The 26860-nt window shown below is 35.0% G+C and overlaps 3 protein-coding genes across 6 annotated transcripts; 2 read left to right on the top strand and 1 right to left on the bottom strand.

The window, feature by feature from the left end:
- Window positions 1-2746: 2746 nt before the first annotated feature.
- On the top strand, window positions 2747-5840 carry ROP9 (RHO-related protein from plants 9). Of its 3 annotated transcripts, none has more exons than XM_011095310.3 (8): window positions 2748-3137; window positions 3412-3499; window positions 3686-3795; window positions 4339-4402; window positions 4521-4585; window positions 4662-4727; window positions 4856-4962; window positions 5528-5840. In XM_011095310.3, exons 1-8 carry the CDS (start codon window positions 3039-3041, stop codon window positions 5556-5558), a joined length of 630 nt encoding a protein of 209 aa, XP_011093612.1. In that variant the 5' UTR covers window positions 2748-3038; the 3' UTR covers window positions 5559-5840. The 3 variants fall into 3 exon arrangements, with proteins under 3 accessions (XP_088731842.1, XP_011093612.1, XP_011093611.1); XM_011095309.3 differs by having other exon boundaries at window positions 2749-3137; window positions 5525-5840; XM_088875716.1 differs by lacking the exon at window positions 5528-5840 and having other exon boundaries at window positions 2747-3137; window positions 4856-4966.
- A 4851-nt stretch (window positions 5841-10691) lies between these two features.
- On the top strand, window positions 10692-15374 carry CAK1AT (CDK-activating kinase 1AT). Its single transcript, XM_011095308.3, has 2 exons — window positions 10692-11245; window positions 13881-15374. The coding sequence occupies exons 1-2, from the start codon at window positions 10745-10747 to the stop codon at window positions 14799-14801; spliced, it is 1422 nt and encodes a 473-aa protein (XP_011093610.1). The 5' UTR covers window positions 10692-10744; the 3' UTR covers window positions 14802-15374.
- A 2301-nt stretch (window positions 15375-17675) lies between these two features.
- Window positions 17676-26765, bottom strand: LOC105173529 (putative plastidic glucose transporter 2). Of its 2 annotated transcripts, none has more exons than XM_088875515.1 (14): window positions 26259-26765; window positions 25619-25746; window positions 25134-25245; window positions 24978-25045; window positions 24766-24898; window positions 22373-22472; window positions 22166-22278; window positions 21948-22041; window positions 21142-21295; window positions 20829-20972; window positions 20612-20685; window positions 19835-19923; window positions 18232-18346; window positions 17676-18116 (listed from the first exon to the last, which is right to left on the bottom strand). In XM_088875515.1, the coding sequence occupies exons 2-14, from the start codon at window positions 25710-25712 to the stop codon at window positions 17928-17930; spliced, it is 1479 nt and encodes a 492-aa protein (XP_088731641.1). In that variant the 5' UTR covers window positions 25713-25746; window positions 26259-26765; the 3' UTR covers window positions 17676-17927. The 2 variants fall into 2 exon arrangements, with proteins under 2 accessions (XP_088731641.1, XP_011093609.1); XM_011095307.3 differs by having other exon boundaries at window positions 26246-26764.
- Window positions 26766-26860: the final 95 nt, after the last annotated feature.

Genomic DNA, 26860 nt, shown 5'->3' with positions numbered 1-26860 from the left:
CGTGTCACTCATTGACATTAGATGGGCTTGTACCAAAAAATCCATTTATGATCACCTAGATGACCAGAGAATAAATCGAAATCGAAGTACAAAAGACCTAATATAAGGTCACTATAGTGCCTAAGTCATAAGGACTACTCTTGCACTATTACATAATGGAATTTTTAATTCGGTATTATCACTCTGATAAATAATTCTCTACAGAGTCGTTCAATGAATGTATTCCTAACAAGCACCCAAACAACACACATTAGTGTTTCCACAGCAAACATCCATGAAATGAGACATTTACCTAAATGATCCTTAATTTGAAATGTTTAAAACCAAGACCTTGAATGCATATTTAACGAGCACCATCATATGCATGACCATGTGGTATAGTCATGTATAATCTAGAGATTCCGATCGATTATGCACAAATAAACACACAATATTGGAATGAAAAAAGCCACATATATTATTGATGTGATACAAATAAAATTGTTATCCAATTAAATATTTAAGCAGTATGCTACCTAAATGACATTCGCCGGTCTAGTTAGGCACGTTAGGTAGTACCCCCAACAATTATATGTACATACTTGAGTTACTAAAATTAAAATAGTTTTTAGGAAAAATTACTATAACTCCTTTAAAAAAAATTCTATATTTTAAAAATCCATTAATATACCTTTTTTTATACAAAACATCCGTTCATTCAACTTTTCATTTCGGAAAATCACTCTTAACTTTTACTCTATTTTGGGACAAAGTTACCTTTTTTTTTTTTTTGAGCTTTTATTGTTGCATTAAGTTTTAATTTTTTCACTTTAACCGTATTTATCAATTTTTAGTAAAACTTTTATAATTTTTATTTTTTCTAATTCAAATAAAAACTTATCATTTTCTTTACTAATATAATTTCTTCTCCAATATATTCAACAAAATATTTTTCTTTGAAATTTTAATATTATCTTGGAGAAAAATGTTATCTGCCTGAAACGGAAATCCTAATCAATTTTAACAATCGAAAGAAATTTTTTGGATAGATATTATTCTTTTCGAATCATTGGAGAACAATTGTTAATTAGAAACAATTTTAATGAATGAACTAAACAAAAAGATTTGTAAAAGTTTTACTACAAAAAGATGATTATAGTTTAAAAGAAAATTAATTCCAAAATTAAATATCAATTAGTAAATGAAGAGATATTAATTAATAGAAGAAGATCAAAAGATGAAGAGTAATTTTTGACAAAAAATAAAGTAAAATTAAGTCAATAATTGGGTGTTTGAAATGAAAGTTGATGGAATAGTATTTTAATGATTTTTTTTGGATATAAACTTCTTTTAAGGGGTTCTAATTAATGTTTTCATTTTTGCAAACTATTTTATGACTAATTTACTGGCGTTATTTACACCCTTTTACTTCCTCAGGCAGATCTGTTCAAATGATAAGACAATAATCAATGGCTAAAACTTTTCTATTTTTTGAATAAATTTAATTATTGCAAAGGAAAGATCACATTGGACAAATTGATTAAAAAAAATTAAGATGATATTTGCAATTGAGTTATAAACACACAACACTTCTAGGAAATTATATATATTACTTTTGAGGTTTTATTATGTTTAATAAATAATTTTCTTAATTAGTTAAAATTTATTGAATTTATTGATATTAACTGACAATTGAAAAAAAATATTTATGTTTATCCTTGATTGACTTGTCACTAATTTATTTCAGGTCAAATAAATCTTTTTATGATTAAATTACGCGTCAATGCATGCGAGCAGGTATATCTTCAACGTTATAAGGGTAGTTTAGCCGAAAAAAAAATTGTTTGGCCTGCAATAAGCCAGAAATAAGTCAATCGAGGAAAAATATCAATTTTCATTCAACTTTTTGTTAATATCAACAAATTCGGTGGATTTTTACGAACGGATGGGACTTATTTATTAGACAGAAGCAAATCTTAGGAATACTAAAAATAATTTTTCAAACTATAGAGAATGTTCGTGTAATTATACAGAATCTTAAGAAATGTGAGTGTTATTATCCTTATATACCCAAAGTTCATGTGGTGAAACTAAATTCAAATAAATATTTTCTCAACAAGCAGCTATTGCAAGGACCAGACATAAACATTGTGTTTGGTTTTGTATTATGGGTGGTTTGTTTTGTATTTTGGAGATAGAGAGAGAAAAATAGAGATAAATAAGTGTGCGTTGGAGATATTTGTATATATATATGGATCTGTTTTTAGACACAATTTAAAATATTTTAAATAACCGGTGTATAAAAATTGTTGGTATTTGGGGACAAAAATCAGTGTTTAAGGACAAATCATATCTTTTTTATACATTTATATATATGTGTATATATATATAGTATTTTGTTTGTGAGTAAAAATATAGGTATTGTATGTTTAATATGATATTTTAAGAGATAAAAATTACTTTATAAAAAATATTAGGCAAACATCATATGTATTTTATGTTTCAAAAATTGTCGAAAAATGAAACAAAAAAAAGACTGAAGAACACATGTCCTTATTGCATTTATGACAGCAACAGTAAATATAGTATCTATATGTATCTGCAAAACTAAGGAAATATATTATAGTGGTAAGCAGTTGGTGTGGCTTGGAGCCGTTTGAGGAGAGTCGCGGCACAGGGTCCCATCACCTTCCTGCATTTCAAAAAATATTTCTGTTGGATTTTGAATTTTATCGAGAGGGATGAAAAGTGACAGCGAGATCGTTTGACTCTACTCTCTCTCTCTCTCTCCCACACAAACTCTGTGCACGCACTGTCCGTAGCTTTGTTCTTTATTGCCACTCTCGAAACTCCAAGTTTGCAATAAGGGCCTCTCTTTCTATATCCACCTGCCCTTTTCTTCTTGTTTTTTCTTCACCATTTTTAGATACTCTCTCTCCTTTGTCTCTCCCCTGCTCCATTCACTCAACTGGGCTTCTTTCTTTCAAGAATCTCTTTTTGCTCTTTGACATTTGTGTATATATATATATAGCTCTGTGGAAGCTGAAGGATTACGGAAGATGAGTGCTTCAAAGTTCATCAAGTGTGTGACGGTGGGAGACGGAGCCGTTGGCAAGACCTGCATGCTCATATGTTATACCAGCAACAAGTTCCCCACTGTTAGTCTCTCTCATTCTTGATTTTAATTTTCTGTGCTTCTTTAACTGTAATTTGTCTCATTTCTTACATATCGTTCTCATTGCTTTCTCATTTTCCCAGTTTTTGACAATGTGGGCTCTGATTATTAACCCACATTTATAGATGATAATGCGGTTAAGTTCATCTTATCATCGTAGTGAAAAATAGAGACTTCTGGGACTCGATATGTTACAGTTTGCCAATAATGGGTTTTGTGAAAACTGATTATATATCTGGGATGTTTATGCGTTTCAGGATTATATTCCAACAGTTTTTGACAATTTCAGTGCTAATGTGGCTGTGGATGGCAACATTGTGAACTTAGGACTATGGGATACTGCAGGTGTTTATCATCTTTATTTATTTTTAGCGCACACGCCCAACATACACACGCACACGCCACCATGTTCAAACACAAGGGGTTGGGCTGTCCCACCATAGGACTGTTTATCATCTAAGTAGTGCTGTTTTTGCTACTATTTTAGCAGCCTCACTTTCCTAATTGTATTGATTTTTCTCTGTTTTAAAGGTCAAGAAGATTACAGCAGGTTGAGGCCACTGAGTTACAGAGGGGCTGATATATTTGTATTGGCTTTCTCTTTAATCAGTAGGGCTAGCTATGAAAATGTCCTCAAGAAGGTATAACATTGTGACTTTTGCCTTCACTGCTCTCTCTTTACTGTTTTTCTTTGCCTTTCCTTCATATTCAAATTGTAAAATTGGGTAATTTCATCTTGAATAAATGCATGGTAAACTCTCCAATCTGCTCTTTGAGTAAACAAAATCGAGTGCGTCTCTCCTGTTTTATTGATTAAGAGGTTGTTTGGCTAAGCTTATTTAAAACGTCAATGTTTGTTAAGATTTTGAAAGTAAGTTAGTAACCCTTTACTTTTTCTAAAAGAGCAGACTCAATCCTGACGTCTTACTTTTTGAGGTTATAAGTTTTTTTTATAAAGAACTTACCAAATGCTTTTTAATATGTTATGAACCCTCTAATATCTTGTAAGATGTTTCAAAAGCTTATACGTTGATCACCCAAACACGCTCTAATTTCAGCGTAATTTTGTTTGGTTAAAATTGGTCGTATGTAAACTACAAGGCACAGACTTTCTCTTTTCGTAGTTCCTTTATTAAGAATGGCTTGAAAAAGTATTCACAACATCATTCGAACTCTCATTTCAGTGGATGCCTGAGCTTCGTCGGTTCGCCCCCAATGTTCCAATTGTACTTGTTGGAACAAAGTTAGGTACGACCTCAAGTTATCTGATTACAATTCAGTGATTCAAATGCTGTTTTTTTGGCTTAATTGGACAAAGAACGCCTGATATGATGGCCCATCTCTTTTTTACTTTTTGCCGCAACAGATCTTCGAGAAGACAGGGGATATATGGCTGATCATATGGGATCTAACATCATTACAACTGCCCAAGTCTGTATCTTTCTCTACATTCCATCAGTATTTAATTTGCTCTATTTTCTAGATTAACGTGGCTGAAAATTTGTAGGGGGAGGAGTTGAGGAAACAAATCGGTGCAGCAGCGTATATAGAATGCAGCTCAAAGACTCAACAGGTAGGGTGTTTGGTGTACACTTTTCAATTCTATCACCTGCACTAACTATTTATTATAATCATCGTCCACAAAGTTTAAGAGCAACGTCTCTATTAGGGAAGCTAATTTTGTTTGAGGTTTTTTACCAGAATGTGAAAGCTGTTTTTGATACTGCAATCAAGGTTGTGCTTCAACCTACACGGAGGAAGGAAATGGTAGCACGAAAGAAAAAGCACAATACCAGCTGCTCAATTGTGTGAGTAGCGCATTTTCATTTTTAACGTTGTTTGCATACATACATTGGTACATATGCATTTTCATTATTAGCATGGAATCAAGAAGTAGAGTTTCAACTATATTTTCATCAGACAATGAAAAAGTAGGCATTTCAAACCCGTAAACGAGATTGAGGATGCTGATAAGTGAAAATAGGTTAGGTTCATTATTGTTTAGGGTCTACTAATAAGTATACACCCTGCCATTACAGTACTTGAGTTTATAGTTGTAATTTACATCGACATCCCGTCAGGTGCAAAAACTTATGCAAAACACCCTCTGGATCTGACCTACCCACAGGATGCGTAGATATAAAAACAACCTCTTAATCAATTTTTTTCACTTCTATGATAAAAAGATAAGCTGGTGCACAGACAACGGTGAGAATAGCAGAAGCCTTATAATTTCTAAAACAAGTAGTAAGATTGAGAATTTGTCTAGCATATATCCCTCTCTCATGCTCATGCTCCGCGCTACATTAAGCAAGACGTTATCATCCAACTTTCTTCTGATTCCTGTTCCATTTTTTCTTTTTCCTGTAGCAGAGGTATTGTATGTTGCGGTTGTGTTGGTTAGAGAGTATAAAATCGCTGCAACACATTCATTCACTTCTTGGACGTGCCTGAAAGTTATGCTGGAGTTCTAACAGGACGCATTCGAACGTCTAGTGCATAGTCGAGTACTGGTATGTTATGTTTACTTCACCAATGTACGTAATTTAGCTTTACAAGCCTACAGGGCGAATGTTGCCAAGGGAATTGTTCATTCTCTTAGCCTGTAATCATGTATTCTAGCGTGCAATCTTGAAGTTGTAGTTGCGATTATTGTTTGAATGATAGTTCTTTTCTTCCTTGTCCACTCTAATTTCTGGAAACTATAGTTTTATTTCAAATTTTATCGCATACAAATCAAAGGGTAAATACCTCTTTGAGAGTAGTGGAGCTTCCTACCTTCAAAATTCCTCCTCCAACAATAGTTTCTTACTTTGTCCACACGAGAATTAAACAAAATTATCTCTAACAAGTCCATACAAAACACCAACTTGTGTCTCTTTTAGCCTTACTAGAAACTCAAGAGAGTGGTACTAAAACAACACTTTTATAAAGTAAAAAGTGTTCTAGTTTCTTAAGAAAACGTTGAATGAATTTCAAGATTTAAAAAAAAAAAGATGAAACAGATAGAATTCTTCAGGGAGATATTAGAAAGTGAGGGAGAGAAATATTGATATACAAACCTTGCAAGCACCCACAAATGGCTAACCACTCTCTCTATATAAAGGGGCTGGTTTGCTTCAAGTCAAAGTTAGATGAGCATCACTCATAAGGATGCAAGCCCTTAATTAAGGGTCTTTAATGCATGGTAGGTTCTTGTGGTCCCTTGAAGCTTGACCACAATTTGAATTAAATATATTTTGATTTCTGAGTAGTAATTAATTGATCCAATCAATTAATTTCAAGTCCACATCAAATATTTTATTTAATTTTTGGACCTAAGATTAATTAATTCAATTACTTAATCCCAAAATACAAGCATTTAATTAGTCCAATTAATTAGCGTTTTGGATTTTCTATCACATAGGACCTAATTGAATAATCCAATTATTCAAAGGATTAATTTAAACTCCTTTAAGTTAATCATGTCTCTTCCATAATTAAATCAATAATTAATTCACATCAAAAATTGATTCTCCAATTAATTCTCTACAATATCGTCTGTATTTTGTGTATGACCCTTATAGGTCCACCTTTAGTTAGACTTCGGCTTATATCACATAGTTTTAATTTGGCAACTAACTTGCTCGAGATTAAATTAATCATATTCAGTTAATCCCTCTTGATCAACACATTAATACAAAAGTACATGTTACCATCGATGACTGTTTAGCAATAGTCCATCGCACTAGAGAATAGGTGAAATTAGTGTGAACCTTTAACTGTCTGTACCATACGGATACAATCGTTCTATCAAGCTATTTACTGATCAAAATCTAGCGCACGAAGTTCGAGATCAGTTCCCATACTTGACATTGATAATTATGTATCTGTTTTTTTTTTTTTTTGTGTTTATCATTAATTAACATGAGAAATTATTTTCCTATTTGATTAATAGCTATAGCTACATACTTCTAGAAATTAACATAGTCAAGAAGACATAAGAGATGATCATCATCTCATGATGGGCGATGGATTCCTTTTTGGAACGCGCCAATCTTCATATATATTCTAACTGCATTGGAGTAGGGCTTTTGACAACCACATAATACCCCTATCATATCAGCCAATATCAAGATACAACTGCCTCATACATACAACAACTATGGCTCCTTAGATCGGAGGACTAATTTTCGTACTATCGCGATTGAGAAGTTCTAGTCATACCGATTATGCCACACAGGCTTCCATACGACAATTGCGAGTCAAAATCAGTAAACTTGACAGCTTACTTGTCAAGTATCCATTAAAGTGCATAAAGCCACACATCCATAGTGATAAAACACAACACTCATCAGTTGAATGCATCACTTAGTGCAAGTCTCCACAGAACTCCTCACCTTAAGGGTTCTCGACTTGGAATGTTTCTGACCAACCATCGAAAGTTGGTTTCATAGTCGCCATTAAGTATGTAACCCAACTTCATTAATTTAATTGGTCTGTAGGTTTTGTCCGTAAAATACAGTAATAACATATAATATAACACGACAAAGATGGCCTAAGAATAAAATATATTCATGATATTTAACATTATATCGAATAAAATTATTAACAATATATTATAAACTAACCAGCTTTATTGGCTTTCTTATCACCTACACTAATATCTATTTGCAGTGCCACAAACACTTCAATTTGGAAATCTTCAGCTTACACAAACGGAGGTCTCTTTCGCCAACAAGAATGCTGAAACTCCCACCAAAGACGGTGACTGATGGATTCTAGTGACACGCCGGCAAAGACATCAATAACATGTCAACAAAACTTCAACTTCTGCTTTTAAGAAACCCATACTTGAATAAGCACTCTCGATATGCGAAGGCAAAGAGAAACTTGGAAGCTGCGGTTCGTCATTTCCATCCTATGACCCTTGGAAAATTCTTCTGGATGAATTTTTTTTAGCAAAAGCTTAAAACTGTGAGCGTCCCTCCACGTGAAGATAAAAGACGATTGTTGATATCTTGTTGCATAATTATAGCTTTCAAAGACAAAGCCTATTGCCCGATTTAATGCCCCATAACCACCACTGTTCATCCTATGATTCATGCAAGGACGAAAAGTCAACTGCATGCTAATAGATGATAGATGGCAGTCACATCATGCCAAAATGCACCATGAAGAAATTGGGCATAATAGTGGGAAACTTGTACCGCAGCCGCCTGACTATCCAAGGCTTTGATCGAGAGAGCCAACGGACCATCTGTATGATTCGATTGGATATCATCATGGGAGAACTAAGAGCAAAAACTTCCTTCCACACGCTTGATGTAAGAACTTCCTATAACTTGTTACTAGAAAGACCATGGCTACACGAAATAGATTTGTGTCCTCTACTATACACTAATGTTTCACGTATGTCAAAGATGAGAAAACCGTAAAAGTTGATGTGGAGATAAAGCCCTAGACTTAGTCGGAGCTATACTTTGTTGATGCCAAACTCTACCACGACCCTAATGAGATGGAAGAAGCATTTGCTTTCAAAGATTTCAATTGATCAACCTATGGAGCACGTGCACTCCAAACCCATCGCCTAGAAAATTAATGATGAAGAGCTTAGCAAATTGACTATTGATGAAACAACAATTAGCAAAAGGTGCAGTATTTATTGACCTTTTAACATCAGTCTATACCCATTGGTATAAAACAAACCATTTCTTCTAAAACACAACGAAATGCATGGAGCATATAGTCCAAAAGCTTATTGCCTCTTGGTCATTCAACTGCAGCGCGATAGGTGTGGCAGGAGCCAGTCTGCCATGGCCTTCTCCTCCAAAAGCACTAGGAATATCGGGACGAAACGTCTTACTTGCTTAATAGGAGGACCTCGGAGGGTTGTGCTGACAGCCTTGGCTATAATCTTGTTCAACTACTCGTGGAAGAGCGAGGTGGTTTCAAAAGGCAAAACCTGTGGGTAAATAATGGGGGATGATCAATTGAGATCTCCGGAAAGTTGTTCTTGCTATATCATAATGGATCCGACTCCAATAAGAAGGAAAGTGTTCCCTTCATAAGAGTCGCTATCGCATGGTCAGAATTAGCTATTTCTCACATCTTCTGCTCAAGATTTCCCTAGGACAACATCGATGATGCATACCTAAGTCTAGTAGCATCACACGGGTTGAAGGATCTTCTTGAAGATCCTAATATCAAAGGGCTAATATGAAAATTGGGTTAGCACATGATGTTTAAGTCAGTAAAAATTTGATGAGACGAATAAGGGAACTTTAGTAAAAATGTGAGATTTGATGAGATAAATCATATAATTCAAAGGTGAAGTGTCGAAATGTGTGAAAGAGTCCTGAAAGAGTGAAGAAATGAGAAAAAAACGAGTGGACTGTTGTTACGAGCTTGGTTACCTATTGCTTTATTTGAACCCATATTCATAGGAGCAAGTTGTGATAGATTTCAGGGGTCAAAAGGGTGGTTAAATATTTCCAAAATTCTTGAGATGTCTGTTTTCTAGGAATGATGCTTATCCAATAAAAGATTTAGGGATGTTAGTTACTTGGATCTTCAATTCGCATGATCTATCTAACACTAAAGTCCCTACAGTAAGCTTTTTAGGGTGATATGGCCGAGAATATGATCGATAAGGCGGCCGAGGTGGATGGCATTGAACCTGGTGGTACTGGACTTGTTTTTAAGTGTTGTCATGTCAACAGGACAGCAGAATTTAGATCATTTTGGCTTGTTACCTTTGCAACCTATCCATTGTATTGGGCCTAATAGGTTTTGGGTCTATCGAGTGAGTGGATGGGGCCTAATTCGTTCGCTTGAATTTGTATCAAATTTATTATTTGGCTTAGATTAAAAATTACTACATATATCAATACAAATTTCAAAATAATTGATTTTATGAGTTTTGACTCATTATTCATTTCATATTTTTATTTTTTCAATTTAATAAATAAATTAATAAAAAATAATTATGCACAAGAATCGAATATAGTTCTAAAGCTAAGTATTAATAAATTTTCCATTATTATGGAAGGTAGGGGATAGCTGTTTTTTCCCCTCCTATATCAAAAATTACAATCAGGAACACGTGCAAGAACAAAAACGCACGTGACATCCTCTTGTCATATATTTTTGTGTAAATTATATTTGTCATATGAACTATAACTGTTTTTGTATTTTAGTATCTATAATTTTTTTTTTTTGGTCAATTTATTATCTCAATTTTATTAAATGTGCACTTTATCATATATGACTATTTTTTTTTTATTATTTTTCTGTTGGGAAAATGTCACATGTTATACATATGCAAAAAAAAATCACTTTACATAACCCTTGAATATCACATGTACATTATATATAATATTTTTTAGTTAAAAAAAATTTAATGAAAAAATAGGTACAAATGATAAAGTGCATTATTTTTTTAAATTAAAATCATAAAATTATACAAAAAAAGAATTAGATACTAAAATATAAAAATAATCATAATTAGGTGGAAAAAATATATAATTTCCCTATCTTTTTCTGCACCAAATAAAAGCCATGGATTCGAATCGAAACCCATTCCATCCCGATTGTATATCTTAAACTAAAATGGAGGAGCATCCACCTTCTCCACCATCGAAGAGCTGGAGCATCTATACCCGCCGCGAGATCACCTCAAAGTACGAAATCTTGGAGCGTGTGGGCTCCGGTGCGTACTCCGATGTCTACAGAGCCCGACGCCGCTCCGACTCTCTCACCGTTGCACTCAAGGAAGTTCACGACTACCAGTCAGCCTTCCGGGAAATCGAGGCACTTCAAACCCTCCAAAATTGCCCCAACATCATAGTCTTGCACGAGTACTTCTGGAGAGAGGACGAGGATGCCGTGTTGGTGCTCGAGTACTTGCCCACGGATTTGGCCGCCGTGATAAAGGCTGCCAAGAAGGAGTGGGAGGGTGGGATCAGTTTAGGGGAGGTGAAGCGTTGGATGGTGCAGATTCTGCGGGGGCTGGACGTGTGCCATCGTAATTCCATTGTTCATAGGGATTTGAAGCCTTCAAATTTGCTGATTTCTGCAGAGGGGCTTCTCAAAATCGCCGATTTTGGGCAGGTCTGTGTAGTTAGTATCGCTTTCCTTAGTGTTTCTTCTTTTTATTGCGCTTGTGCTTTTTATAGATACTCCCAGGAAGTCAATTTGGGGCACCCGTTCTTCGTCATGTGTTTTCATTGTCATCATAAGCGAATGTGCTTTTTCTGGGGATTAGTTTCTATTCTTCTGTTTCCTTGTATTTGCTATATTGCGTTTTACAAATGAGCTTGATATATAATATGGGGTATGTTATCTTTACGCCTTGCTTTTGAGCTTGTGTGATGCACCAAGGATGTTGGAAAGAACAGCTCTTTGGATTGAATTGCTTCATCTATGGACCTTATGTGGCATTGTCTCTCATACATCTTGTAGAACATTGGTAAAGGAAAAATATCTTCTAAGCCATTAGATTGAGATGTTTATGGTCTCATTTGAGAATTGAAGCACAAATACATTTATGTTTCCGTAAAGGATGCTTCCGTGCAGTAGAGTCTAGAGGAGTTGCTAATTGTCATGTCTTGTTAAATTTGAAGTAGGTACTATTGTTGTTTGTCTGACCTAGAATAAGCAATCTATATGGGATCAAATTATGTATTGATAGTTGGGGATATTTGATGATGGAAAAGGAAGTTATTTTAAAGAAACAACAAGAGCCGTGAAGATAGTGTGAGTGAGGTTTCTTTAGGCTGTACTGTAAGTGCCCTGTCTAAACCAAATGATGGTAAAGGTGAAACCGTGGATTTTGAATCATCCAGTCAATTCCCATTTTCTGGTTGAAACAGTTGTAGAGTCTAAGGTTTGCGTCAAATTGATTCTTTAATCTTTAGATCTATTTCAAAATGCTCGTATCAACACTGCTAGCCATCAAATTTGTAATGTAGGATAAATCTTCATCCATTTACAATGAGGCATAGTTCAAGAAGACTGCAATGGCCAACTGTGAGACATTGGCTAAAATAAGATAATTATGTCATCCACAATTTATTTTGACAACTGAGATCGAGTGTTTTGAATTTCTTAAAAGACATTAATAATTTACTAAGCTCACGTTTCATTCTGGCTTTAGTACAGAGATGATTGCAACTCTTGTGCAACTGGGCGTAGTGCCTGGTACTGTTCTAAAAGTTCATCCTTTCCGTCCAAAGAAACTTCATTACATAACGGTCACTCATTCCCATGTTGAGAATCATCTTTGACTCTATAACAATGAAAAGTAAGGTATTGTGAAAGAAATGATGATGTCCTGTAGGGAACCTGATAAGAAAGTAGAGATTTATAACCTTCTACATTGTACTCTGGAGTAGGTAGGGCAAGAAAGGGGTGGTTTGCGGTGATCTTCAATAAACTTACACCTTCTAATGCTGAACTATAGGAAAACACTTTCTTGACATACTCATGCCCTTCTCCACCTGCCGCACCTAAGATTGAACTAGATTTGTGAATCTTTCCTCTACTGGTGTCGATCTTATTCAGTTGAGCATTGCAGTTTTAAGATGAGATCTTTGGCTCTTTATTCAATGTCATGTAAGATACTTTGCAACACTCTTTTTGAATGGTTTCACATGTATTATACTATCATTTGCATGTGACCTTGTTTTTGGAACTCATGCTTATCCAAGCTGTAGGACAATGTTAATCAAGCCATTCTTGTTTCAGCACTCTCTTGCTTTTTTGGTAGTTGTTCCTGTCACTCTCTGAATTTCTAAAATACTGGATGCTAATATGTTGGTGGGCTAGTCAATTTCCATCATATCTTATAGAGGAGAGACATTGATGTCTGTACTAGTAACATTAGTACTACTATGAGTAGGATAGGAAAGTTGAATAATCTGTCATATCAAAGAAAAAGGATCATCCAAACGGACATATTCAATTCCTAACTTGGCCAATAAAAAATCTTTGAAACAGGCAGAATTAAAGGACAGGCAACCATCCATCTTATTGAAGCATCTAGGTTTATATCCTTTCTGACTGCTACATTTTGAATGAGATTAAGTCATCTTTTTGAGTGTGCTGTTACTTGGTAGCCGTAGTTAAACTCAGTACTTCATCTTTGTTGCAATTAATTGCCACTTTTGTCACTGAAACTTCATTCAGCACCATAGAGGAGTTTGTATCTTACTTCTGGAATCTGAACATGTAAAATCATCAAAGTTCTTGAAGCATCTTGGTTAAAAATATTATCGTGTATACAGACACCAGCTTTAGGACCCATCATCTTCCCAAACTTGTATAGGATCTTCCGGAGATGTTTGATCAAATTTACTTTAGAATATATTCAGACTATTGCATTTAAAGTAACAAGTTACTGTAGTTGAAAATGATAGATAAGAAAGCCATTTAGTTGGTTTGGTGGTAACTTTTGTTAGTTCTTAGGGTTACTTATAGATGAGCAAGAGTCCTGTTGAGAATCATTATTGGTGAGTGCTGCATTGGATAAAATTCTTTAGGTGAGTACTTATTTGGGTTGTAAAAGATTGTGAAGTGTTTGCTCAATTGCAGGCATAACTGGTCTATGACTTATATTATCTCATAATTCTGTCATTCTGTGTCATAAATGCCTGAAAATACTCATTATGAGCTTCATTTTACTTTTTCTTATGGTTCCTAGAGTCATCTATGGCACATCAATGTAATCATTTAGTTCTCTGTTCAGGCTAGGATACTTCTAGCACCTGTATTTGTTGATGGTGATGCCTATAATCAGTTTGATCAGCAGCCTTCTTCAAGTCAAACGGCTTTTGCCCGACCAGCTGAAGCTGTTCCTCCATTAGATAGTCAGTTGATTGGAGAGCGTGCAGAACTGGGTAGTGAAAAATGTGGTATGGAACCTTATGGTGTAAGAATTAATGACTTTTCTGGCGATATTGATGAAGACAGTACGACTCATGATGGAGCTACTTCTTGTCTTGCCACTTGTGCCGCGAGTGATGTAGAGGATCCTTTCCAGCAAACTTATTCTTATGAAGCTGAGGAGGGTCGTATTGATGGGAATGGTCCCCTTACCTCCTGTGTTGGAACTCGGTGGTTTAGAGCCCCCGAGCTACTTTATGGTTCTACAAATTATGGGCTAGAGACTGATCTGTGGTCAGTTGGTTGTATCTTTGCAGAGCTTTTGAGCCTCGAACCACTATTCCCAGGCAATTCTGATATTGATCAGCTGGGCAAAATTTTCAGCATTCTGGGCAATTTGACGGATGAAGTATGGCCTGGTTGTGTCCGACTTCCTGATTACAAGATAATTTCATTTGGTAAAGTAGAAAAACCTGTTGGTCTGGAAGCATGTCTTCCAAATCGATCTCCTGATGAGGTTCTTCTTGTGAGAAAGCTATTATGTTTTGACCCAGCAAATAGAGCTACTGCAATGGAATTGCTTCATGACAAGTACTTGAATGAAGAACCCTTACCAGTTCCTCTGTCTGAGTTGAGGATCCCCTCTAGACATGGGATCCAGGATGAGGATTCCTCTGTTGAGTGGAATGATTATAAGGATTTTGATTCAGATTCTGACTTTGATGATTTTGGTTCATCACACATCACAACCACAGATAATGGTTTTTCAATCCGGTTCACTTAATGTTGATTGGCAAGAGCGTGCCTTGATTCAATGGAGATATAGGCTTTAGATGTTACACGTATATTTTCAGCGTTCATCAATCAGTTGGCTTCTGGAATTTGAAAAGAGAATGAAATACTATCATATGCAAGAATTTATAAAGAAAACTGTGGCCATCTACTAATAGCCTACTCTACTCGCCCTCAGACATGAGATATAGTTATTTACGTTTCTCGGCAGGCCGAGTGAGACACGGAAAATGAGGACACCTGGTAATGCCACCGAAATTTAGTACTGTTCATTTTTCCGTTTTTCTTTTTCTGGGTTTCTATCTGTGCACGAGTCCATGGTTTGGGTGCAATCCGAATTAACAAAACAGGAGAGCACTCTCCAGAGTCCGGTCTGCTATGATGAGCTCAATAGATTCCATCTCCATCTCTGTCTAGCTCTTGATAAACATTTTCTAATTATTAACTATGGTTCTTCTGAAATGTCTTGCCCCATTAAAAATCCAACCGGCTAATGGATTTTCATGTTGCTTATGTTATTCACTTATCTTGGTTATATAACTATTCCTCCGGAATGATCTGTCAACCTTACCTCTTTGATAACTCAGTTTCGTTCTTCGGTGTTTCCTGCTATATGACATTGTGAATAGTGATACTGACGAAAATGATTTCTGTGAATGCTATAAATAAGCAAGTTCTATGCATCTGCAGCCATTTGTGGTAGTAAATTTCTTATGACTCGCCGTGCCTTTTCTCAAGTACATGAATAGAACAGTACTTTGACAAGTTAAGCTGTTAATGCGTCGAGTCCAGTAAGAAAACATGTTTATACATTCTCAAATCTATGACTTACGTGGGAACATGATATTCCAGAATCTGAATCTGCTCACAAGCTAGGACCATATGCAAATCTACCCCCATCAGAGTGAGTTTTGATACAAAGAACAGCATCTAAGATGCATGGTCTGGGGAATTCAGACAGTAATAACAGTTGTCAAGATGCCGAAAGATAATTCAAAATTTTACAACGGGGACGATGAAGGTCTTGTGGCAAATAGATTGGCATTTTAAAAATTATATTATTTTTTGAAAATTTTACCTATGTTATTTTACTTTTTGCTTCGAGTTGATATGTGTTTTTGGTTTTAAATTTAATTTTAGTTCGTTTTACTGTTAGTAATTAACCAATAGTAATCGTTAATTGTATTTTTTACAATAATTTGAAGTTTGTATTTACACTAAAATAAATTTAATATTTAATTATGGTTAATTATCATAATTAAAAATAAATAATTATAGTAAATAATAATCAATTATGAGTACACATCGGATTTTGACTATAGGTCAGGGTGGGCGTCGGGTTGGATACCTATTGGATTCGTATTTTAGCTACACGATTTCGATCCAAGATTTACATATATCTATAACTTTATGTACTCAATTAAATCGGCCTAATCGGGTATCCCACTCAGGTACCCCAAGCCTCTGTTTTTGTTTCAAGAAATTACTTTTTTTTATTTATTAAAATTTAGTTTGAAGTTTATATAATTAATAAATATCCTAATATACTATTTCAATTATTTAGTATAGTAAAAACTAAAAATTTATAATTTCAATCTACTAAACAATGAAATGAGAAAATAGACAAAATAAAATAAAAAATATAGAAAAATTAAATATTGAACACTTTGATAAATTTATTTTACCTACATTTAGGACTTTTTAGAAATATAAATTGTGAGAATAAGAGAAAAATAAAAAGAATAAAAAAATGGATTTTTATTGGGAGTTAAGAAGAACAAGATATGAACAAAGGGGAAGAATAAAAAGATTGAGAGGATGAGAAATGAAAGAAAAATAATTTCTTTTTTTTTTTAATATCGATGACCCGATTGATTAATTTGGGTAGAGGGATACTCCCCGAAATTCGATCCAAATGTTCACTCCTAATCGTGGATTTGCGAATTTTTAAAATATTTATCATGATATAAAATAATTTTCATATTCAAACGCCCACTCCAAATCGTTGCGAATGTAGTTAAAATATTTATCATGACAAAAAATAATTTTTATAGCGAAAAGTCTAAAGTTTTGCTTTGATTTGTGTTTAATCATGAATAATAATATTTTTTTCTTGAACACATGATTAATAATAATTATTTACCATAATTTTGATTCATAGGTAATAAAAACTTTTCATCTAGCATATGTTTATACTTATATGTACTTATATTATAAAAAACTAAATATTTAGAAAATAAAATAAATATATATAGACTATGCGCAATACTGCCTCTTGTTAGTATACTTAAATAATATAGACTGTCAAACTTGTATGCCCCCTACCGATAAAAATTGTTCATAAAGTTGTCGCTATAGATAGTTAATGACACATTTATAATATCAATACAAATATAGTAACAATAAGTGATTGTTGTCATTATACGTGTGTCGCTAATTATTTATAATTATAATTTAATGCATAATATTTTATCACTAATTTTTGCTAATTATAATTTTAACAAAATAACTATCACTATTAAAATTTTGAAATTCATTAGTGTGACAACATAAAAAATTATATTAAAAAATTATTACTAGATTTTTGTTGCTAATTTTCTATGTTATTGTTGTGATACTTGATGCTACCAAATGTTACAATTAGGAGGGTGTTGGTGGAATTTGTGTAAAAATTCTTACTAAATATCAAAATTAAAATTGAATAAATTTATTAGGAGTAGGCAAAGCAAATGTTACGAGGAGTATATTAGTCAATAAAAATATATTAATTTATAATCCAAAAAGATATTGTAATCAGTTCATTGGATGACCTAAGCAGAATGAGTTTGTTGTCAGACCAACATTAAAATTAAGGAATAAATTGTAATTTTTAAACAATAAAGAGATATTTGTAATTATGTCAAATATAAACGAAGGTTACTATAAATCGTCCGAAACTATGTCTGCAAGAACCAAAATGCGTTTAACACTTGATACGCTTTCCTATACCACACTCATCCATCAAGATCATGTAAATTTCAGCTAAATCAAAACACTGATAGATCATGGAACGAGAAGCTGCATCCATCATGTCTCCTCTTCTGAATGATGAACAGATGCAGACTTTCTGGGATTCAAGTCAAAACGGAGACTGAGGAAGTAGAGCGATCTCGATTTCCTGAAGTGATTTTCCCTTGGTTTCCAGCACGTTTCGCTTTACAAACACCACTGCCAACAAGCAGAATGCACCAAACGTCGAGTACAACGGACCAGGCCCCATTACGTCGAGCAAACGCAGGAACAACAAGCCGACGAAGAAGTTCAGCACCTGAAAAGAGAGCAGAGATTCGATAAGATATGAATGCTGCAACCAGTTTTAGCTGTTATCCTTTACGGGATGGCTGAAGACGAAGCTAGTTTCTGTTAGTGTTACGATCAATTACCCAATGCACTGCCATAGAAACTGCCATGGCTTTAGCTCTTATTCGGCTGGGAAAGATTTCTGGGAGTAAAAGACCAGGGACCGGACCAGCTCCGACAGCATACATTAAGACAAACCTGCACAGACATATCCAGCATCATCACTGGATTGTAGTCTACACCATGTTTAAGTACACTTTCCTTACTCTAATAGTCAATGTACATAATTATGAATACTCCTCGTTACTTTGTCCTTATTTTTTTTTTTTCAAATATTAAAAATTCAAATGAGGTGCATGAAAAACTTCAAAAATTGTAAAAAGAATTATCCACTTAAGCTATAAAAACAAAAATTCAGAATCATAATTTATAATCCACGAGGGCGCTTTCTGAATTCACCATAAAAAAAATGAATGAAAACTTACCTAACATTGAGAATTGGCTTGACGATCGTTAAAATCAAGAGTATTGGTAATTTTTCAAACAATAAAGAAGTATTTATAATTATGTCAAACTTTAAAGTAGCTCGTTAGTTTACCTTAAAACATAACTAAATGTTGTTAATGCTCAAATTTCAGTCTGCTTCACTCCACGAGCAAGTTTGTTGAATTCAATAGTAAGTTTATAAGAGGGTTATGTAATATACATATAAAGTTAGGAATGTGTAATTTGATAAAATATTATTTTTGAATTATAATTATTAGATAAAAAAAGAGTAAATTACGACAACCTCTTTTAAGATTTGGTATACGAATACCCCCTGGTTGTTTAAAAAATAATACAAATACTCCCTACTTTTAACGATCGTCTAACAATTAATCCAATCAGTTAGGTTTTCATCCATTTTTTTATAGAGAACTGACCAAAATGCCCTTGTAGATTAAAAATTATAAATTTTGATTATTTTTTTTAAAACTTTCTAATCTTTTTTTATGGACTAAGCGGATAATTTTTTTATAATTTTTAAAAATTTTCCATCCACCCCACTTTATTTTTTAATAACTTTAATTTCTTTAAAAAAATAAAAAATATTGTAAGCGCAAATTTGACAATTTCAAACCTCTATACAAGGATTACATAATTTCATCAAATATTAGGGGGTATTTGTAATTTTTAAACAATAAAGAGGTATTCATAATTATGTCAAACCTCAGAGGAGGTCGTTGTAATTTACCCTAAGAAAAAGTACAAAAATATTACTAGAGGAACGTTGAATGATGTGCGAAAATAAAATATAATATTTTTCTGCTGACATCAAATCCTAATTAAAGAAAGTCAAAGTCGATTGTAAGCGGAGAATTTTCATAAATTAGATATACTATGTACAGCTGTCTCTTTCATCCCGACACCCTAATCCCTCAAAAGGTTCCCTGGGAATCTGTCAAGCATTGTTCTGTATTTGGGTTGCTAATTTACTGTACTTCATCATCAACCGAATCACAATTTGCGACCCAGGATTCTATTTTATCATCAAAACAGATATTTGATTTACTTGCAAGATTTCGTAGCTAATTTACTGTATAGACATTGATTACTTGCAAGATTTCGTAGAATCGCCAAACAGACCTGGATGTGCAATCTATATAATGCCAAGCTGAAGAGAAAAGAGCCAGAATTAACACTTACAGCAGCATTCCACCAACAGATAGATAAAAAGCAGTAGAATTTGAAGCAGACAAAGCTGTCGCGAGAACTTGAAGAACCGTAGACACAGCCTGATGAGAATAGTAGCAACAAGTGTACAGTCAGGTATTCATAAAGTGCAAACGTTTGAGGCATGCAAGTGTTCTGATATTGAGGAATAGCACTGTCAAATATAGAAAAGAAGAACATGCCACAAGGCAGATACAGTACTATGAGATAAGCACTGGTCTGTGCAAATCATGCAAGTGCAACAAATTAGATATTGTATGCTTAGGTCGCAGGAATGGAGCAAACCAAATGAGAAGCATGCACCGTGCATCCGAAGAGGATATATGTACTCTGTGCTACCTCCGTCGGCCCATGATAAATTAGAATCCGATAGAGCAAGTTATCTCTTTCGGTCCTTGTAATGAGCTTTTTTATTTCCTATGAAGGTCTATTGGAGGATGATTAAACATGTGATATATTAATGGAAAAGAAAAGAGAGACAAGAAAATTTGCGATTTAAGTGGCAAGAAACGGGTACTGAGTTCGAAGACAAGGACATGTGACGAGGGGCAGTAGGTTGAGTGTGGGTACAGCTGCAAGTCGGGGTGGAAAAGGAACAAGAAAAGGTTTAATTACAGAAGAGAGAGAGAGAGAGTACAAGGAAGGAGTTGAAGAGCGGATGGGGTGGAGTAGAGGTACTAAAAGTTCCTTGAAGCACACAGCTACATATCTTAAGTTTAAAACTTCAACGAAGCACTATTAGTTGTCTACCATGCCAAAGAAGCTGCAGAGGAGAAGGGCCTTCCTTCCTAGTTTGTCCATCAATGCCAATGCGATAGTAGAACCTGTATACGATTATGCGTCAATATAGAAGATAAACAAGGAAGATACTCTAAAGCCCAGATCATGAAATGCCTGAGGAGAATATAGTGAAACTGGAAACGCCAAAGGAGAAACAATAAGATGAAGACCTGAAATGACTGCTTACCTATGAAATTAGCAATTCCTACGGAAATATTTGCCAGGTTCGAGAAGACTCCAGCACGTCTAAATACAGTTGACGAGAAACAAAATACAGCATTTATTCCAGAAAGCTGTTGCAGAGCAAATAGGGTTGATCCAATAAACACAACTGCAAAAGAACGGAGTCGAATGACAAAGCTTTTGGGTGAAGGTAAAAAGCTTTATAGAGACAGCAGTAGTATAAATTAGGGCAGGAACAGGAGGAACCAGTAGAAAGAAGACTACCAAATATACCCTAGAAAATCATTGTATAAGAATCGGAAGCTCAGTATATATACCTCTCGAATGCCGTCCACAAAGCAATTCTATGAGCTTTATGGTATTAGCTTCATCTCCTCTGTCCCTATTTGACAGCTCTAGCATTACAGCTTTGGCTTGTGAAGCTCCAAGAAGCTTCTCAAGTACAGCTTCAGCTTCAACATTTCTTCCTTGCTACCGGATTATTGGAAGAGAAAAAATGTTTAGTCAAATTGTGTATTCCCCATGATATAAAATGATGGAAGCAACTTAATCCAAAATAGCCTAGTTTATATCATGTCATATTCAAGATCAGGCACATCTTTTTGATGACTTTGCTAGTTTACTGAACGAAGCAGTAATCATTTTGCTAGGTTACTATGGAAGTCCAGTTTTAATGAAGCTGGGGGCGCATGGTAACTTGCAAAGTGCAGTGTGCTTAGTAGAAACATCAAGTAGATGAGCTTCTCAAAGACACAATACAACCAATGAAAAAATGAGTGCCAAACTGGCGGGGATGAAAAAGGTGTATCAAGTTCATCGGGAGAACATAGTAGGGAACCAACAGAGTTCACTCAATTCGAGGACTTGATCAAGACACACTGATGCGAGCACCCCAGCTTCCCACATATATGCAGCAAACAGACATAAAGGTGCATAGATGGTTGATAGATCAACACATTTGCAAGAAAGTAACAATAAGCACTTGAATAAGTAGAAGAAGGGAAAAGGTTAAGTTTAGTTGTATAAAATCCCCAGAGATGAATTCCATTCAACAAAATAGGACCAAGAGAAAGAAAGTCAGGATAATCAAATTAGAATACAAAACACATAAAGAATCTAAAACCTTGTATAGCCAGTGTGGAGATTCAGCACAAAACGTCATTAAAAGAGCTAGCATTGAAGCTGGAATTGTAGATATCCAAAAGCAGATGCGCCACCTGAGAAAGCACATGTTCAAGAGCACATAGATAAGCTGTGACTTAGACCGCCTCTTTTCCTTTCCCCAAATAAACATAATAATCCATCAGGTTGCCAGTACAAATCTCAGTTAATTAGATTTACCAGCCAAAGATACTCCTGACAGGAATCCCAATCAGTAGAGCGCCCATCAGCCCAAAACAACTAGCTATCTGAATAAAGCTCCCGTATGTGCCCCTCACATGCGCAGGAGATATCTACTTGAAACACAAAAGGATGAGGTAGACAAGAGTCAGTCCTCCTGTTTTACAGAGTATGTCTGACTGCAGTACAAAACGGAAGTTGCTCTACCTCTGTCACATAAAGAGATGCAACTGGGGGGCCCACACCCAAACCAGTACCAACTAAAAACCTCCCCAAAAGCATTCCTGTCAAACTTTTAGCCGTTGCACTGGAAAATACAGGTAGTAGAACCTCTTTCAAAGTTAAAGACAAACATGAAAAGCTAGAATCACTATAAATAATCTATTCACTATTACATAAAATTGCATGCAATTGTAAGTTTGTATGGAAAAGATCAAAATACAAACCAAACTGAAAGAGTGCACTGAAAAAGTGACAATATATATAGACCGTGAAAGAGTAGTTTATACTTTTGAAATGAAATGAGTTTGAGTTCAGTAATTCCCATATACTAAATATTGATGGATGCTACTAAATTTGAAAAATTAACAAATTTAACGGCAGAGTACTTATTGAGAAGCAAAGGCTACTAATCTACAGATATTCATCTACTGATTGTTTTCTCGATTGAACGACTATAATTGAGCTTCACCTTCTATTGGATTTTAGCTTTGTATTAATCTGCCACCCTCCATTTCTTCTTATCTTCTCCCACCAACACTGCCACCAATTCCACTAATACCAATGTCCACTAACACCCAAGAAAAAACTTAATGATCATGACAGTCAATCATACAAAAATAACTACCACCACCACCATAAGTGTATCACCAACTCAGAACATTGCTGATCGACCACATTGAAGTATCGAATAAAACCACCAGATTTTAGGTGGAGATACATTTGAAAGAAATATTGGATAACATTTTCCTTTCTCAAGCAAGCTCATCAAACTCAGAGCATCCAGCTTTAAGCAACTAGCACTTTTCTGCAATTGACTTTTTCTGTTAGTACCGGAATTTAACTAGAACAAATTTGACATGTATCATCAACAAATGAAGAGAAATAAGTGCCATCCTGAGCTGAACTCTTAACAGAGTGTCAAGTTTTAGCTTCGGGCAATAGGTTTTATTTGGGTATCTTATGGAATTACTGAATCATCGGGTTCTCTGCATTAACTGAAGTTGATTTTAGGTTGATCCACTATGTAAGCCATTATATCAGTGGATATAAAGTTATGTCTAGCTGTATATGTGTTTCGAGGGAGAGAAGTTGTTCGAAGTGTGCTTATTAGTTTTATAAGTGGTTTATCGTCAATAACTAAAAAGGAGGTGTAACAAATGTTCTGTTATGCAGAAAATCAACTACTATTTCTTTTACATGCCAATGTACACATTGGCTTTCAATCTCGAAAACTATAAAGGCCCCCACAGTCGAAATAAATTCCAAAAGCATCTAGAAGTGGAGAAGTACTGACATACAACAATAAATGTTTTATACTACAGGGTTGAATTGCCATCAATATTAACAAAAGCTTTTTGAGTCTATCAAATATGATATAGACCCAGCTAGTACATGATAAACACAATGCCTTCAAGAGGTTTATGAAACTTAATGTGGCAAAAGGATCTTGTGCGTGTGCGCATGACAGAGAGAGAGAGACAGAGACTACTTATTCAAAACAAATATTATCAATTTGATCCACACCAGGCATACAGCTTGTCCTAGCATTAAGATTGAACATTTCAGGTTTTATTTGAGGCCTTTTTCTGTTTAGGAAATTAGGAAGTTTCCTAGATAGATCAATGTGCATATAGAAGCTTGACAAAAGATCGAAAGGATATCATCATTTTTAAAGCATATATCTGATGCGAGTTTCCTAGAACAACATCATAGGACACTAGAGGTAAGATTACGACACGAGTTATGACTATGTTGTTGACTGCATCTACATGGAGCGGTCTATCAGCACAAAATCAACAAGATTAAAAGAGCTATCAGTCAGATTCCCAACTTTACATAACTCCGATTACACCACCAACCGAAAGGGTAGATACCTAAAGGTCTATTTAGGCACTAAGTTTTTACCCTATTTGGCGCATTCTCACGCCCCAAAGTATAGCATAGCTGATGGCAAGTACCACTGACAAACACCTTATCCGTGTACTGATGAATTTGCGGCTTCATGTTATCATGCTCTCAGACTGCAGTTGCATGAGCATGTCAAGTTCCATGTGCAGGAGTGAAGTGTAGTATTATACACTGTTTAAAGCCAAAGAAGGTCATACATTTGAAATATTTGCAAAGTTTGGTATTTTACTGTTAGATGGATTATGAAAAGAATAGTGCAAGACATGTGATGTCCAGAAGAGTTAAGATAAAAACCAGCATAATGTAGAATAGAAAGGCCACGAGCAACATCGTATTACGACTGGTCATTCCATGCGAAAAATAAGTAAAAAGCCACAAACAACCACCACTATCCCCTCTTTGATACACAAAGTAGAAAAGGAAATGTATGCAGTAAACGAAATATTATGAGGTAAAAGATTTCTCAGTACCATATCGAAGCACCCATGACCATAGGCAAAGCACACAACTGAAAAGCCCTACGACGCCCAACTTCATCAGCAATCCAACCACTGAACAGGCATCCAACAAAAGCACCGGCAAGACAAGTACTAACCACGGAGCCTGTATATTAGAATATTAACATCAAACATCAAATTTATAGGATACATTATTGACAAAGTAGTCGAGTTATATGACTCACCTTCTTGCAGGGTATTTCCATGAAAGCCAAGATCAACAGAAATTGTTTCAAGTGGTTCATTAACAACTCTGAGGAGAAAGAACAGATTTCAGTTCAAGAAATTGGAGATATCAGAAAAATAAAGAATAATACCATAAAAAAAGTTCAAGAACCTACCCAAGATGATAGCCAAATAAGAACGGAACTATAGTAGCCACAAGTACATGCGGTAAGGAAAGCTTCCAAGTTGGACTTGAAGTATCTCGTCCCAAACTACTTTGTAAAAGATCTGAATAATATCAACAATCCAAGCACTAATCAGTAATTTTTACAGAATAATCAAAATAATGAGTTGACATTTCATATGGCACATCCATAAAAGAACACATTCTTCAAAATACTTGATCAATCGTATAGTTAAACTTAAATGAAAAGATGTGGAACAATTTGCATGGAGAAGGAGATCATGATACAAATCCATACAGCATTCTACGTTATTAACATGTGATCAGGGAAAAAGCTCAGAAACGCCATCAGACAAAATGTGGGAGGCTAAAGTTCTCAGCATCAGCACAAATGCATGCACACTTTTACTCAGTCTCTGAACTACAAAACTTCAGGGTGGTCACCAAAACTAAAAGGTTATATGATTTAAAATGTACCTGCATTATCTTCAATATCATTAGAGCTAATGTAGGCCCTTGGTACCATTGCTCGTTTATGCACTGAAAAAGATCTGCGTAAGTCACTGAACATTCCGACCACTCCTTCCCTTCTTCCGAAATTGCAACTGGAAAAGAAGTTATATCAACAGTATCAGCGTCAGAATTCCATACCATTGCTAGATCACACTCTAAAATTCGTTTCAATTTTTCCAATTTCATAATCACCTTTTTCCACATCTACTTCACAAGATTGAGTTCAGTAACTCAAATGCCAATGAAATGAGGGAAAAAAGAAAAGATTAATTAGCCTCTGTTTTTCCCTTCCTTTTGCTCTGTTTGGGTGGAGGCCCACAAAACTTAAGTTCAACTTCAATCAAGACTTGTTTTGAAGTCGCACATTTTGGCCTGAAAAATGTGAATGGATTTCTACAATTCTACTATATGTTCAATCTGATTCTTATTTTTAAAGAAAAGGAAAAGAAAATAGGTGAAAAGAACAAGAAAACATGGAAGCCTGTAAACTAAAAGCAAAAGGAAATCAAATACTAATGTGAATCCACACAGATGCCTAAGCATTCAGCAATCAAATTCCAAGAATGCACAAAAACTGAAAACCCATAACACCTGATCAACCTACACGCCGATTCTCCAACCACCTTGAACTGAAAACAAACGCAACTACTCAGAGGATCATTTGCTCGTTGGCAAGGGCTGACTTATGCGGGGCGGGGTTCTCTTGTTTTGCTTCCCTTCTTCTGAAAGACTGGCTTCCAATGTGAACGAAGAGAGGTGTAGCCAGACAAACCATTGATATGGGCTGTACAAAAGCCAGGTGCATAAACAAATTTGTAGAATTTGAACGAATTCTTGAGATTCTGCCTTTATAACACCCACATTATTACATACACTATATTCTTTTCTGAACCATAGCATAAGATTAAAACAACGTAAGCTGTCAGACGAGGATCCTGTGTGTGCTACCCTGTGATTCTGTAGTAATCTGGTTGGCGTAATTGAAACAGAACCGGGCGCGGCAGATTGTGACACGTTTCATATCTTAAATTTTCAATAAATTACTGAAATGTGACATAATTATAAACAAATATTTTTTTAAATGAAAATTATGCAGTAGAAATTACTATTTTACTTTTGTTTGATATTTAGTAGGAATAATTACACTCCTATCTCCTGAGATTTGTATAATTATACGTAAATTCTCTGTGATTTGAAAAATTATGT

This window comes from Sesamum indicum, linkage group LG11 (genome assembly GCF_026168435.1).
Source record: "Sesamum indicum cultivar Baizhima isolate 11 linkage group LG11, ASM2616843v1, whole genome shotgun sequence".
NCBI lineage: Eukaryota > Viridiplantae > Streptophyta > Magnoliopsida > Lamiales > Pedaliaceae > Sesamum > Sesamum indicum.
The sequence above is the reverse complement of the archived record's forward strand: the minus strand, read 5'-3'. Positions and strand labels throughout refer to the sequence as shown.

What these genes read in the sequence shown, in the direction of transcription:
- ROP9 (XM_011095309.3), top strand. Translation starts at nt 3,039, where the DNA reads ATGAGTGCTTCAAAGTTCATCAAGTGTGTGACGGTGGGAGACGGAGCC. An exon ending in AGGACTATGGGATACTGCAG is followed by an intron (nt 3,500 to 3,685) that starts GTGTTTATCATC and finishes TCTGTTTTAAAG; the next exon opens with GTCAAGAAGATTACAGCAGG. An exon ending in ACATCATTACAACTGCCCAA is followed by an intron (nt 4,586 to 4,661) that starts GTCTGTATCTTT and finishes GAAAATTTGTAG; the next exon opens with GGGGAGGAGTTGAGGAAACA.
- CAK1AT (XM_011095308.3), top strand. Translation starts at nt 10,745, where the DNA reads ATGGAGGAGCATCCACCTTCTCCACCATCGAAGAGCTGGAGCATCTAT. An exon ending in AAATCGCCGATTTTGGGCAG is followed by an intron (nt 11,246 to 13,880) that starts GTCTGTGTAGTT and finishes TTCTCTGTTCAG; the next exon opens with GCTAGGATACTTCTAGCACC.
- LOC105173529 (XM_088875515.1), bottom strand. Translation starts at nt 25,712, where the DNA reads ATGTTCAGTGACTTACGCAGATCTTTTTCAGTGCATAAACGAGCAATG. An exon ending in CTCCACACTGGCTATACAAG is followed by an intron (nt 21,296 to 21,947) that starts GTTTTAGATTCT and finishes ATAATCCGGTAG; the next exon opens with CAAGGAAGAAATGTTGAAGC. An exon ending in TCTGTTGGTGGAATGCTGCT is followed by an intron (nt 18,347 to 19,834) that starts GTAAGTGTTAAT and finishes ATGTCTGTGCAG; the next exon opens with GTTTGTCTTAATGTATGCTG.